A 12,889-nucleotide genomic window follows, 5' to 3' on the forward strand; every position below is an offset into this window, starting at 1 on the left:
AATTAGTTTAGACTTCATATGTTCCTCTAATTTGTGACTAAAATCAACCAGTTCTGTGAGCATCCTGATCACCAGTGTTTTGAACTGTGCATCTGAAAGTTTGGCTATTTCTTCATTGCTTAGATTTATTGGCTCTGGAGCTCTGAGTTGTTCTTGAGCCATGTTTTGATCTGTTTGTGCCTGTTACATATGAGGAGAGGCGCCTTAGATGTTCATCGGGGCGAGGCCACCCAGGTCACTGGTTTATGACGCTGTATGTACGGACGGGGTCAAAGAGGGACAATGGCGGTCCTCTCTGCTCACCCGGTCCGCCTCACTGCTCACCCCCACCTGTTTATCTGAGCGCAAATGTGCGAGCCCACTGCCCTGAGCTGGGGCCTGCGCAGTCTGTCTCAATACTGTCTCTTCACTGGTTTATCTGCGCACAAATGCGCGACCGCAGACAGCCAGCCGTGTTGCACCTTCCCTGGGTCTGCTCGTAGCTACCCTGCACCTGGGATCCGCGCCCTCAGCTGCCTGCGCACCACCCGGGTTGGGGGGGGGTCTTTTTTGCCGGACCCGCTCCGCTGCTGGCTTTGCCCCTCACTGGTTTAGCTGAGTGGTTCGTTGTCTTCAGACTCCGTATTGTTCGATTTCTGTGGTTTGATTGTTTATTGTTGTTAAAACTTTGTTGTTTTTAGATCTGGTTGTGTGAGGAAGCAAAATGTTTCCACCTACACCTCCGTCTTGGCGGAAGTCCTGGAATGACCCATTCTTCAATTCTAGAGCGGGGCACCAGTAACTAGATGGTTCATGTCTTTTAAAAAATTATTACTTTGAGTATTTCTGTGGTTACCTAATTCACACTAATACTTTTTTAGAGTTCCTTTTTAGTTTTTAGAATTAAATAGTGACTTGTGAGGACAGTGTCTGGGCAGTGGATGTACTGAAGGATGCAGGAGTCGTTCTAGTTATAACATCACCATCTGGTGGCAACTCCAAGAAAAAAATCCTACTAGACAATCTAAATGTCTTTATTCACAAGGTGTCTTGCTAATTTAACCCACTTTAGAAGTCACCCAATGCTAAATCCACATCCAAAATTTCTTAAACCCACTAAAGCAATACCAAAACTCGATTATCGCTGAAGACATGCCACCACTTTGTCAGCATCCGCCTGTACGGGGCACACTGTCCCCTCCCCGCAGGCTCCCACAACCGGCTCATGAATTTCCCCTCCTTCCCACAGTCCCTTTACCTGGACTACTGGACGCCTGGCCAGCGGAGGGCGTGGCTTGCTGCCCTTGCCGCTTGGTCGAGGTACTGGGCACACACTCACTCTTCAGGCTGCCCAGACTCGTCCCGACAGGTGGCATCATGAAGAGCCCTTCTGAGTGGGGGCCCTTCGGGTCCTCTGTGCTTGTCGTTTTCCTCCCGCTGTGCTTTGGGGTACCCCCTGGGGAAGCCGAAGGCACGGGTTCCTGGGGAGAAACAACGTACAACTAGATGGCAGGAATGGGAGTGGAATCTTTGTGACCCTGGGAGTCCCATCCCAGTCCCTGAGTTCTTCACAGACTCCGTAACACGTGGCACTTCCCACAACAACCAGGTGCCATAAACAGAACAGTAGCAGGGTCGTGACATTCACGCCACGTGTAATTATTTGCGGAGACGTTACATATAATTCAATACCTGTTGAAAACTGTGGCAATTTTGCAGGAAGATATTATCTTATGTCTTAAGAGCATACGTTACGCTCTTAAGAGCAAACATTACTGCCAGTGGTTTAATCTACGTAAAATGGGGCAAAAGCAAATCTCTCGGCCATGCGATATATTGTTGCTTTACTGGAGGGGAGGAGCTTATTGCTCTAAAAAACCGTATCTAATGGCCATTATGGTTCCCATGGAATGAAGCTACGGTAATGTGTTTGCGCTTTCTGGAAGTCTCCCCTCATGGGTGTGTGTTTCTCATCTCTCCCAATAACTGTGTCAATGAAAACAAAATGGAAAACACAGGTGGGTGGTCATACCTAAGAGGTTTCTGTCCAAGGACGTAAAGATTAAGAGCTAATCCAGAGTAAAATAAATTCTGTAATTCTACTGAAAACACTACACGCTACCTTTGCACACTTAGTGCCTTCAGTTCATTGCTAACAGGGGTGAATCTTTCTCACCACCATGACCCAACGAGTGACTTCTCCGCCCAGACCTCGGAGCCAGGCGCCCGTCTGGCCCCTGCACCATCAGTCCCCTCGGCTGCCCGTTCTCCAGAGTTGCCTGGAGGCGGGAGGACGGCCTCCCTCGGGCGCTGCCTTGGACGCTTATCCCTCAGGGCATTTGAGAAGACAAGAGCTGTGCTCTCCTTCATGGGCACCTTGGGTAGTAATTACATGTAACGATGAAAGAAACCAGTTCCTACTTTCCGAAAAAATTTTGCAGGGCAAATTACTAGGTAAATGCTACTATTGAAGCATTTCAGCATTGAAAACCATCCCTCTTGCTTAGTTTATTTAAACTCTAGAGAGTATTTGTTGCTCTTTCATTTGATTCATCTCTACATCCTCTCTATAGTTGGTTTAAATAAATCAATGGCTTGAGGTGATTAACTCAAAGCTTTTGAAAGGTTGACTTAGAAATTATGGTTTAAGCACAAGCTATGATTGAGAAAAATGAAAGGAAAAGTGTATGTAAAAATTCAAACCTGCACTCATTAAGACATGGATTTATGTAAAACAATTCTAAACACACAGGAGTCATGAGGCTCAAAGGCAAATACCCCTCTGCAAGCTTTGATTTCAGGATTATTTCCTGTTCTGTAACCACTGGAATGCACACTAGACAAACCTCCCACATGCAAATGCATTCAAGGGCAAACGTGAGCGCAGAGGCCTGGACCAACGGAGCCTGACTGGGCGTGTGGGCAGGCAAGCCCCACGGACCGTTTGTCTGATAGCAAAGACCAGCAGGACAGGCGGCGCACTCCAAGCAGCCCTTATGGAATTCTACAGAACAACCACCGGCACTAAACAAGATGCTTTTCTGGCATTTGAGGAAATAAATTAGATCACCAAGAAAGCACTGCCTGGAGGAAGGGGGGGAGGGAGGGAGGGAGGGAGGGAGGGAGGGAGGAAGGAAGGAAGGAAGGAAGGAAGGAAGGAAGGAAGGGGAAGGAAGGAAAGGGGGGAGGAGAAAAAGAAAGGGAAAGAGGGAAGGAAGGGATTGATTTTCATGGGCCTTAACAAGAACTTCTCTACACAGAGGAAAGTGACTCTCTCTCTCTCTCTCTCTCTCTCTCACGCACACACACACACACACACACACACACACACACACAGATAAGCAGACTTCCCAAGTAAGGAGACATTTTAAAAGATCAGTTATTTTTAATTTTCTTTTTTAAACATATGAGTGTGAATTGACTGCTGAATCCCATAAGGTTTTTCAGAATAACCAGGAGGCAAAAACACATATTATACCTTGAAGAAAAAGCAATCCTTGTATGCACTGCCACTTAAAATCAAATCCTCAAAAACAAATACAGGGAAATTTTTTCATTAAAATGCTACAAACCATACACAGTTATTTGGGTTACTTCAACAAAACAGAAACCTATTTGCAAAAAGTCCTTGGGAAACTGTGGCGATCGTTTGTTTGACTAACTTCAGTGTCAGCTCGTAAGCCCATATATAGATCCAGCTGATGGAGAAAATCAGTCCTTTGCCTTTTTAGGAAGGTGGATAAATAGAAACGGTTTTACTGAACCTGACCACCCATTCCAGCTCTAACTGACCTTTTCCTAAAAAAGGCAGGTCTCAAAACAAAGATTTACAACAAAACAAATACGTCCTGAAAAACTTACTATACACTCAAAAGATGCTTCCCAAGGAGGACTCCCTTGGGCACCGCTGGCAGCACAGACGCAGGGCCAAGGCAACAATGGGGACGGCGTTCAGGGGCCAACACCAGTTCTGATGCGTTTACCTAGTACCTAGTCATGTTCATTACAAACGCCTTGTGTTAAGGAAAAAGTGGACAAGAAAGTTCAGAAGCAATTACCCATGTAACTGCTTCTTTTATGTTCTTTAAGTCAGCAGACAGCAGAATCCTTACGTTTCAACCATGAGAACCGGTTTTCTCCATCAGGGTTCAGGTTACTGGTTCCCCGCCAGGTCTACCACGAAAAGGCCAGTGGTGGCAGATTTCACTTCTACTGTCTTGAAAAACACACAGGAGCCCTGACCATGTGGCTCAGCTGGTCGGGTGTCATTCCACAAAGCAAAAGGTCTCCGGCTCAATTCCTGGCCGGGGCACCTGCCCGGGTTGCAGGTTCGGTCCCTGGTCAGGGTAAGTATGAGAGGCAACTGACTGGTGTTTCTCTCCCTCTCTCCCTGCCTTCTCCTCTTTCTAAAAATAAATTAATTAATTAAAATTTTTTTAATCTTATTTTAGAAGTCCATATAAGTGGAAGCCTGTGTCTCCCTGTCACAGCAGCCTCTGGCAGTAGGGCCTGTTATTCCGCAGGACAGGAGGGCTCCTGGCAGCAAGGCAAGAACAAGGCCTCCGTGGTCAGCCCTGCCTGCGGTATGTCCATGAAGCCAGCATGAACACCAGTGCCACCACCCCCCTGCATCACTCGACACTGCGCCTCGGCCCTGACCACTAAATCTGGTTTATCGGAGTTGGTGGCTCTAAGTAAGATGACACAGGAACAACGTGACCTCTCGTCCTTTGTCCCAACACCCCCACTCTGGGTCCTGAGCCCCAGGTCACAACTCGTGAACGTGGTTCCTATGACTGTCACTGTCCCGTCTTCGCTTTTCCCCTTACTCTGCACATGCCTACCCACTGAGTCAGGTGCTTTCGGTTCTAGGTGTTTAGGGTAGGAACAGTGGCTAGATGGGTGAGTCAGAAGTAAAAGAAATGAAAAGTACAAAGACGGCAGTCTGAAAACCTCAACACTGTTTGAGTCCAGGTATTACCAACAAATACTGTCCTCTAGTTCCTGTCTCACTGGCGCAAGCCCTGGCAACGTCCCCGTAAGCACGGCCAGCCTGCTGCAGTCCTCATGCTCTTTCACCTTCTTTCCTTTCTGCACCGAGGAGGCAAACAGGAGCTGCTCAAACTTACAGCTTTTCTGTACTAGTCTTTGGAGTTCTTCTACCTAAGTTGTTTCATGACCTCACTGCCCCACCCTCTGGAAAATTCAAAGAGCTATCGCTGTTCACTGTTCAGGGAGGGCCAGTGAGACGTGGAGCAGGAGCGGCCATAGTCAGCTCACCTCCCCACGTCGACCTCACCCGAACACCAGGAGGGGGACCCAATCACGGCAAGTGAGTGGAGAAAAGGGGCCGAATGCACCCAAGTCTAGGGTCCACACGCCCTCCTTACTAGCTGTTTAACTCAAAGAAATGGCTTAACCTTTTAAGTCCAATTTCTTTACCTGGAAAATGGCATTAATAACAATAGATACCTCTTTGGTTACTAATGAGAACAAAACCAACAAATTATGTTAAGAGGTTAGGCTAATGTATAAATAAGCATTTTACTGCTATTACTGTCAGTCATAAGATCTTACAATCAAATAAGATCTCCCTTCAAAGGCTCTCTCTCTCCCTATGTTACTAGGCGTTAGACTAAAAATGGGCATAAGCACCTGGGAATTTCAGTCAGTGCTTTTCTGACCAGCTAAAATGAGTTTATATTGAATAAGCAGATAGACCAGCAAGGTTCCATCAAAATACTCACAGAGAACAAGAAGCCTCTAGTTCCAACAACATTACTCAGGTGTCCTCAATGTAAACATGGCTGGGAGGGGGCTAATTGGATCCATGTCTGTGACTTACTAGGTGCTCCCACTTCTATCGTTTATTCTCAGTGAGTCCCCATTTTCCCAAATGTAAAATGAAAACAGCAGTGATCCTCATGCCAATTACCTCCCAACATTGTTGTAAGAAATAAATAAAGGCTAATGTAGTCTTAAACTGCAGAGTAATATTTACCTAAAACTTTATTGTTAAGATATTTTAAAATGGCTTCAGATAAACCCTGGGCCAAATCGGGCCCACTGAAAAAAGGCACACAGTACAAAAACTTTATTATAATGAGGTCAAACAGTAAGGAAAGCATTATACCGATGGAAGGTTGGTTCTGCTGGTTTGCTAAAATCAGTCACTATGTACGGTTGGTAAGTAGTTATAATTTCCACTGTCTCTGTTTAAGGGGTAATTAAAATGTCAGTAAACTGTCAGAAACCATTCTTCAAGCCACATACACTAACAGCAGTTGGGCATCATCTCATGACAACACATGAATTTTTCAACTGTTCAACTCTATCATCTGTTCGATGCTAATTAAATTGACGAGGGAACAGGTACTAATTGCTCACCTTATCTTGTAATGAAAAGGTCCCAGGAAAACCAGCAAAGAGAAACTTGTTCTTGACTTTCAATTTCCCCAAATTTGCTACAATCAGCTTATTTGATCTGGAACTTTCTGGAATAAGGAGAACAGGAGCACCAGCCTCAATATCCAGGAGAACCCGTGAGTAGCGCTGGGCTTGATCTCTCACCTACAAAAGGGAAAAAAAATTGACTCAGAGGCTCAATTAATTCCCCAATTTCACAATCAAATAAACTGAGGTTCCAAAAGTTTCCATGAATTTAAAAATCTAAAACACCTAAAACCTCACAGAGTATATTCCATGACCACTACAGAGTTAAATTAGAAGTCAGTAACAAAAAAGATAACAGAGAACCCCAAGTACTTAAAAATTAGACTACACACTTCTAAACAGTGCATGTCAAAGAAGAAATCACAAGGAAAATGGGAAAATATTTTGACCTTACTGAGAACATAGCATGTTAAAATTCATGTGATATACTTAAAACTGTACAGAAAAATGTTTAGCAGTAAATGCTTATTTAATATTAAAAAATAAAGATTTAAAATCAATGATCTAGGTTTCTATCTTAAGAGGCTAAAAACAAGAAAAGCAAAATAAATCTAAGAGGGGGAAACAAAATAAAGAATGGAAACTACTTATTTAGAAAACAGATAAGTAATAGGAAAAAATCAATTAAACATTTATAGAACACAATTCCAACAACCATAGAGTATACATTTTTTAGGTTCTAACCGTACCATAGTACAGGCTTCAACAACTTGGTTATTTGAAAAGACTGATGAAAAATGATAAACTTCTACCTATACTAATGAAGAAAAGAGACAGGAAATAAAAATCGCCACTGTCAGGAGGCAGTGAGGTATGATACTCCTGAAGTCACAAATAGTAAAAAGATAAGGAACCTGTAAACAATTTCATGCCAACAAACTGACTCTGTATATGAAGTAGACAGACTCCTTTAAGAACTATCACAGCTGATATTGTATTCAATGGGGAAAGACAATGTTTTCTCCCTAAGACCGATTTTCAACGGGCTACTGCAAGAATTTTCAAAACGTGCAAAACCTGACTATTTAGCCAGTGGCAGGGACCTCTTTTCCTTTAGAAGACAAATAAAAAGATGAAAACAGCCCACACGACAATAGCCGTCCTGTGTGAATCAATCAAGATTATACCTTGTTTTGCCAGGTCAACGAAGAACATATTTTTTGGCATGCCACAGAACTTTTGTAATTAGCTCACGTGCGCCCTGAGATGAAAAGGGCTGAAAACAGCTGGCCTGAGATGAGAGCAAGGCAGCGACAGCCGCTCTCACTCACCACTTCCGGTCACCGCCACGGTGGAGGTTTGGTCCGCACAACACAAGCTCTTACTCCCAGACCACATACTCATCTTGTAAAAACCCTGAAGGATCTAAAGGAACTGGAATAAGGACCTTCATCAAGACTGCAGAATACGAGGCCAACATGTCAATATACAAGAGTCAATTACACACTTCTTACACTTTCAGTAAACAATTGGACATGGAAAAATTTTTAAGTTTCATGTCATTTATAATAGCATCCAAAATTGGAAATATGTAGGGATAAATTTCACAAAACATGTGTAAGTAAGGCCAGTACACCCAAAACTACAAAATACTGCTGAGAGAACCTGAAGACCTAATTAATAGAGAGATATACCGTACGAAGGTCCAAAGGCTCAATATTGCTAAGATGTCAATTCTCAATCAAATCCTAGGTGACACTATTGTAGAAACAGACAAGATGATTCTAAAATTTGTAAAGAAAAACAAAGGACCTAAAGTAGTCAAAACACCTCTGAGACCGAAGAACAAGGCTGGAGAACTTATACTACCAAATTTCAAGACATACCACAAAGCAACAGTCATCACGGCTAGGGAGTACTGGCATATAATTAAACACCAGTGGCAACAGAACAGAGAATGAAGAAACACACACACATGGCCAACTGATTCCCAACAGAAGTGCCAAGATAATTCAACTGGAAAAGAACAGTCTGGATATGTACATGGGAAAAAAGTTCAGCCCTCACTTCACAAAACATACAAAAATCAACTCAAAATGGAAGAGATCTAAAGTCACAAAACTTCTAAAACAGGAAAATTTTCGCCACCTTGTGGCAGGCAAAGATTTCTTTGCTAAAACGCAAACAGCACTTAACCATAAAAGAATATTGGATTTCGTCAAAATAAAAAGCTGCTTTTCAAACAACAGTGTTAAGAAAACTATTTTAGAAATTAAATGAGCCACTGCCTAACCCTAAGACCTCATCAGATCTCAAAACAGATGATCTTTTTTCACGTTTCCATCTCCCCACTGAAACATCAGCTCCAAGAGGGCGACGACCACACCCTTCTTGTTCCCCCTCCTGTCCCGAGCACGATGCGTGACACCTCACTCTGCAACGAGCATTCGCTACGTAACTGCAGAAATGAACAGACAAGGCTGTCGTAAGGGTCAAGTGAGATGTACATGTGAAAGCACTGTAAAAACGCCAGAGCATCACCAATGCAAACAATTACCACCTGAATGCAGACAGCACACTTATTTTTGTTATCTCCACTTTCCTTCTACAACCGAGTCAACAGGAGAACGGCAAGAAAAATAACCCGCTGCCAGTCGCACAGCTTACAGGGGCAACACCCAGTCTCCAGATTCTTGCCTGGAACGTCTTAGTTCCACCAAAGTCTGTGCTTCGGTTCGCAGTGAATAAGGAAGTGTAATATAAAAGACACTGAATAAAGTAGAAGACATTGGGTAACTACAGCACACTTCTGGGGCAAAAAAATAAAGAAACAGTTTATATTTTGTCCCATCACACTAGGTACATGATGTTCTTCTAATTTCAAACATTAAGATTAAAAAGAAACCTATAGTCCCACTGGATCATTATTTACTGAAATGAGAAAATGTAGGAATATGAATCCAGCTACAAGCCAAAGGTAGATAATACTACTTATCACCAGCACAATTAGGAGAAAGGAACTTCATTTCAAACACAGTAGCCTCTTAATCTTAACGGCAAAGAAAAGTAGGTTTTTTAGCTCTCTATGTAAATCTCATTCAAACAGCAAGATTAAAGATCCTTGAGAAAATCAGCTTTTCTTCAAAGTCCACACATTTAACACTACTCGAAACAGAAAAACATTCCTTTTCCTTCTGCCTGTCCAATACAATTTGATAAAGCAAAGTTTAAAGAACGAACCTATTTAATTTCTGCTCTCCCCGGGAGGTTAAACCCTGTCAGTAGTGACCCCCAGCGTCTCGTTTCCTGCCCCGAATGGCTCCTCGCAACACCACTTACCACCACTGCTGCAGTGTAAATGGCACACAGACACAGCAGTTTTAAATGCACAGGATTCTAACAGACAATAGTCAGCAAAGTGGAGCTGCTTGTTACAACTATGTCCATGGCTTCACAGGACTCAGTCCTACCAAAGAACACCACCTAACTATTCGATACCATTTACAGGGCTAAATCCTATAATTCAAAATCATTCAAAAAATAAACTATGGAAACAAAGATATTCATGGAAGCATTACTCATGAGAATGAAAAACTGGAAGCAATTCAAATGTTAAAAAAAATAAGGAAATGGTTGAGTGAACTAACCTGAAGGATTATATGGTTATTAAATAGAATTGCTATGAAAAGTGCAAAGCAAGATGGAAAAAGATTATGAAAAGGGGTTGTGAAAAGCTGGATTCCCAAAATGTATGTGTGAAGTTAACAGTTTCTATACTTCACTACACGAACCATCTGCTTTTCCTCAATTTAAAAGGTTTTTCTATAAAACATATGCAGACCACAAATACAATACCATTTTACACTCAATAATGGGTCCAAGATAAAAAGGTGGCAAAGAAGAAGGACAGGAATTCTGCACACTGCCGATGGTAGTGTCTAATGAAGGCGGCCATTTCTGAAAACAGCCCAGCTCTACCTTATACAGAGAAGCACAAACGGCTACAGCCCAGAAATTCCACTCCTACGTGTCTCAGCACAACTGGCACACACGTGCAGAGGGGGACCCCTCCTATGCAAAAACGGGTGACTCCTGTGTGGTGCACACAGTGGAATCGAATAGTGAAAATAAATGAAATGCAATTACATGTAACAACCTGAAAGAATCCTAACACGCTAAGCGACCAAGAAAAGCAAGTCACAGAACACTGACTACATTTTAATAGCATTTTATAAAGATCAAAGCAAGAAAAATAAGAAATACTGCATAGGATCTTTTTTTTAAATTTCAAAGGAACTAGCAGACCCTCAAATCAGGGCGGTGATTATCTGGGGGGTTGACAGGGGAAGAGGTAGGAGAAGAACAGGTGCAGCAGGCTCAGGAATGTTTTCATTTTTATTTTGATGGGTTCATGGCTGTTCATTTTATTATCACACCTTGTAATTTGTACAGATATTCTTTTCTATGTGTCAAATACCAAATTTTTTGAGTTTCTAAAGAGAGTAAAAAGGTTATATATTCCATGATTCTAACAATGGAAATATGTATAGGAGAAAAACAAAAATAATTTAAAACATACCCATGGTGGTACGAGATCAGCAAGACGGATTCTTTTTTCAGATTCCGCACGGTTTGATTCGTGTGTGTGTGTGTGCACGTTCTAAATACATGGTCTAGAAGGCGGGAAACCAGTAGCACTGCTTGTGGGAGAGAAGATGGGTGGTTGCGGGAAAGTAACTGAGGAGACTTTTCTCCAAATGTTCTTTTTTACTTTGATTCTGTACCAAATCAATATGTAACATAATCAAGAAATTTTAATTTAAACTAAAAAAGTTTTAACGTTCCCACTATAAAGACAATGTCTCTTCCTTAAGTTATCTTCTTTTAACTAATAGTTTAAAAATAAGTAAAAACGAAGTTTTGCAGAGAACCACTGGTCCCCAGACTGTGTGCCAGGACCCCGCGGGCCGCCACCGTGCACCCAGAGGCACGCAGCCCAGATGGGCTAGATTTTAGGTAAACGCGTCGTCTGCTGGACACAGTGTAGCCAGCTTGACATAGTCCCCACTCCACGTTAAACCATGTGACATTCCTTTCGGTGACACCTCGTCTTTGTGAAGCTGGTGCTGAAGCAGTTGCTTCGACAAAAAGGAAGAACCGTGAGGACGTGGGTGTGGAGCAGCAAACGGGGCTGTGACGTCTGACCTGAAGCCGCATCCGCGAAGCTGTGCGGTGCCCGGGAGCACACACAGCCTACGTACTGCAGTCACTTGAGAGTGAGACAAAAATGTTACCTTTCACTTCTGTATTATTACTTTCCAGACAACCACCCAGTTGTTAAGTACTCATTAAGTGTTTAGCCTTAATTCCTTCCAAGTGGAAAGCCGCCGGACTTTTCTTCTGGCCTAGGATGTGCTGAGGCGTTAAGGGAGCAGTGAGAGAGGAAGTTCGGGAACTTCTAATTCTATCTGAAAAACCCCTCTGTATGTATGTTCTTTGGGACCATTTTCCAACAGAAAATCCCCACTAAAGCCCTAGGAGGGCCAAAGTCTCACGTGTTAGCCATAATTTCATTTATCATTTTTAGAAAGTTCAAGCTGAACTTTAAAGGTAGTAAGAACATGATATAATGAAAAAAAATACAAACTCTCAGGTTACAGCAAGATTTCTACGGGTAACCAGCTACACGGAGGGCATTAGTAAGCAGAAAATTACCTAATTACCTTTACTGTTTTTAGTGAAATTTCCCAGATTTATCTCTAGAGGCTTACACATCCCACCGATCGGTCAAACTGAGACGACCACTTGGACAGACGAGAGCACCTACCGTCTGCCCCTCGACCGCGGCCCGCTGGCGCCCCAGGACGTCCTGCAGCTGCGTGAAGTGCTGGATGAAGGCCACCACCTCGGCCTGGAAGCGCTGCGTGTGCACATATTGCACGGAGGCCATCTGCAGACTCACGCGGACGTCGTGCTCCCTGCGCAGCAGGGGGTCGGGCCGGCCGTACCTACAGGTGGAGAAGTGTGACTCAGACACCAGTAAGCACTTGAAGACGACTTGGGTCGATTTAGGGGTTCCCTAGGGAGATGTGTGAACTGTTAAAATGGAAATCCACAATCCATCAAGTTTTACAAAGCAAATGCCAATAACTACACCCTTTCTGAGCTTTGACATGTGCTAAGGGTGTGAGAATAATAGTCTGGTGTGACGAACAGCCTCGGGTACTCTGGGGGCAGCTCCGGGCACTAAACTCACTCTGGATTCCAGAAGGCACTCAGAAGCCACCTGTGGCTCAGGCTGCTCACCTGGGCCTGCAAGGAAAAGTGACTCTTTCTGCTCACTCCATTCTATCCAGTGACAACATGGACTTGAAAGATAACAAAAATAAGACCATGAAGCAATGGAGAAAACCGGGCAACCAAACCAACGTTTCTGGGGAAAACTGTCTTCCGGTGGCAGAAGGAAGGATTCTTTTAACCTTAGTGACATGTAAGCCCAAGAGGCTTAGCATCGACG

At 43.4% G+C, this 12,889-nt stretch overlaps 1 protein-coding gene across 11 annotated transcripts in view; it reads right to left on the reverse strand.

The window, feature by feature from the left end:
* VPS13D (vacuolar protein sorting 13 homolog D) overlaps window positions 1-12,889 on the reverse strand; it is a 231,178-nt gene that overhangs the window by 174,929 nt on the left and 43,360 nt on the right. For all 11 annotated transcript variants that reach the window (XM_053660580.1, XM_053660579.1, XM_053660578.1 and 8 more), the window contains 3 exons: window positions 12,200-12,380; window positions 6,367-6,549; window positions 1,238-1,460 (listed from right to left, as the gene is read on the reverse strand). In XM_053660580.1, the coding sequence (XP_053516555.1) occupies window positions 1,238-1,460; window positions 6,367-6,549; window positions 12,200-12,380 (587 nt within the window). The remainder of the gene's footprint in view (window positions 1-1,237; window positions 1,461-6,366; window positions 6,550-12,199; window positions 12,381-12,889) is intronic.

The sequence above is a fragment of the Artibeus jamaicensis genome, unplaced genomic scaffold (assembly GCF_021234435.1).
Source record: "Artibeus jamaicensis isolate MK-2021 breed Jamaican fruit bat unplaced genomic scaffold, CSHL_Jam_final scaffold_847, whole genome shotgun sequence".
Taxonomy (NCBI): domain Eukaryota; kingdom Metazoa; phylum Chordata; class Mammalia; order Chiroptera; family Phyllostomidae; genus Artibeus; species Artibeus jamaicensis.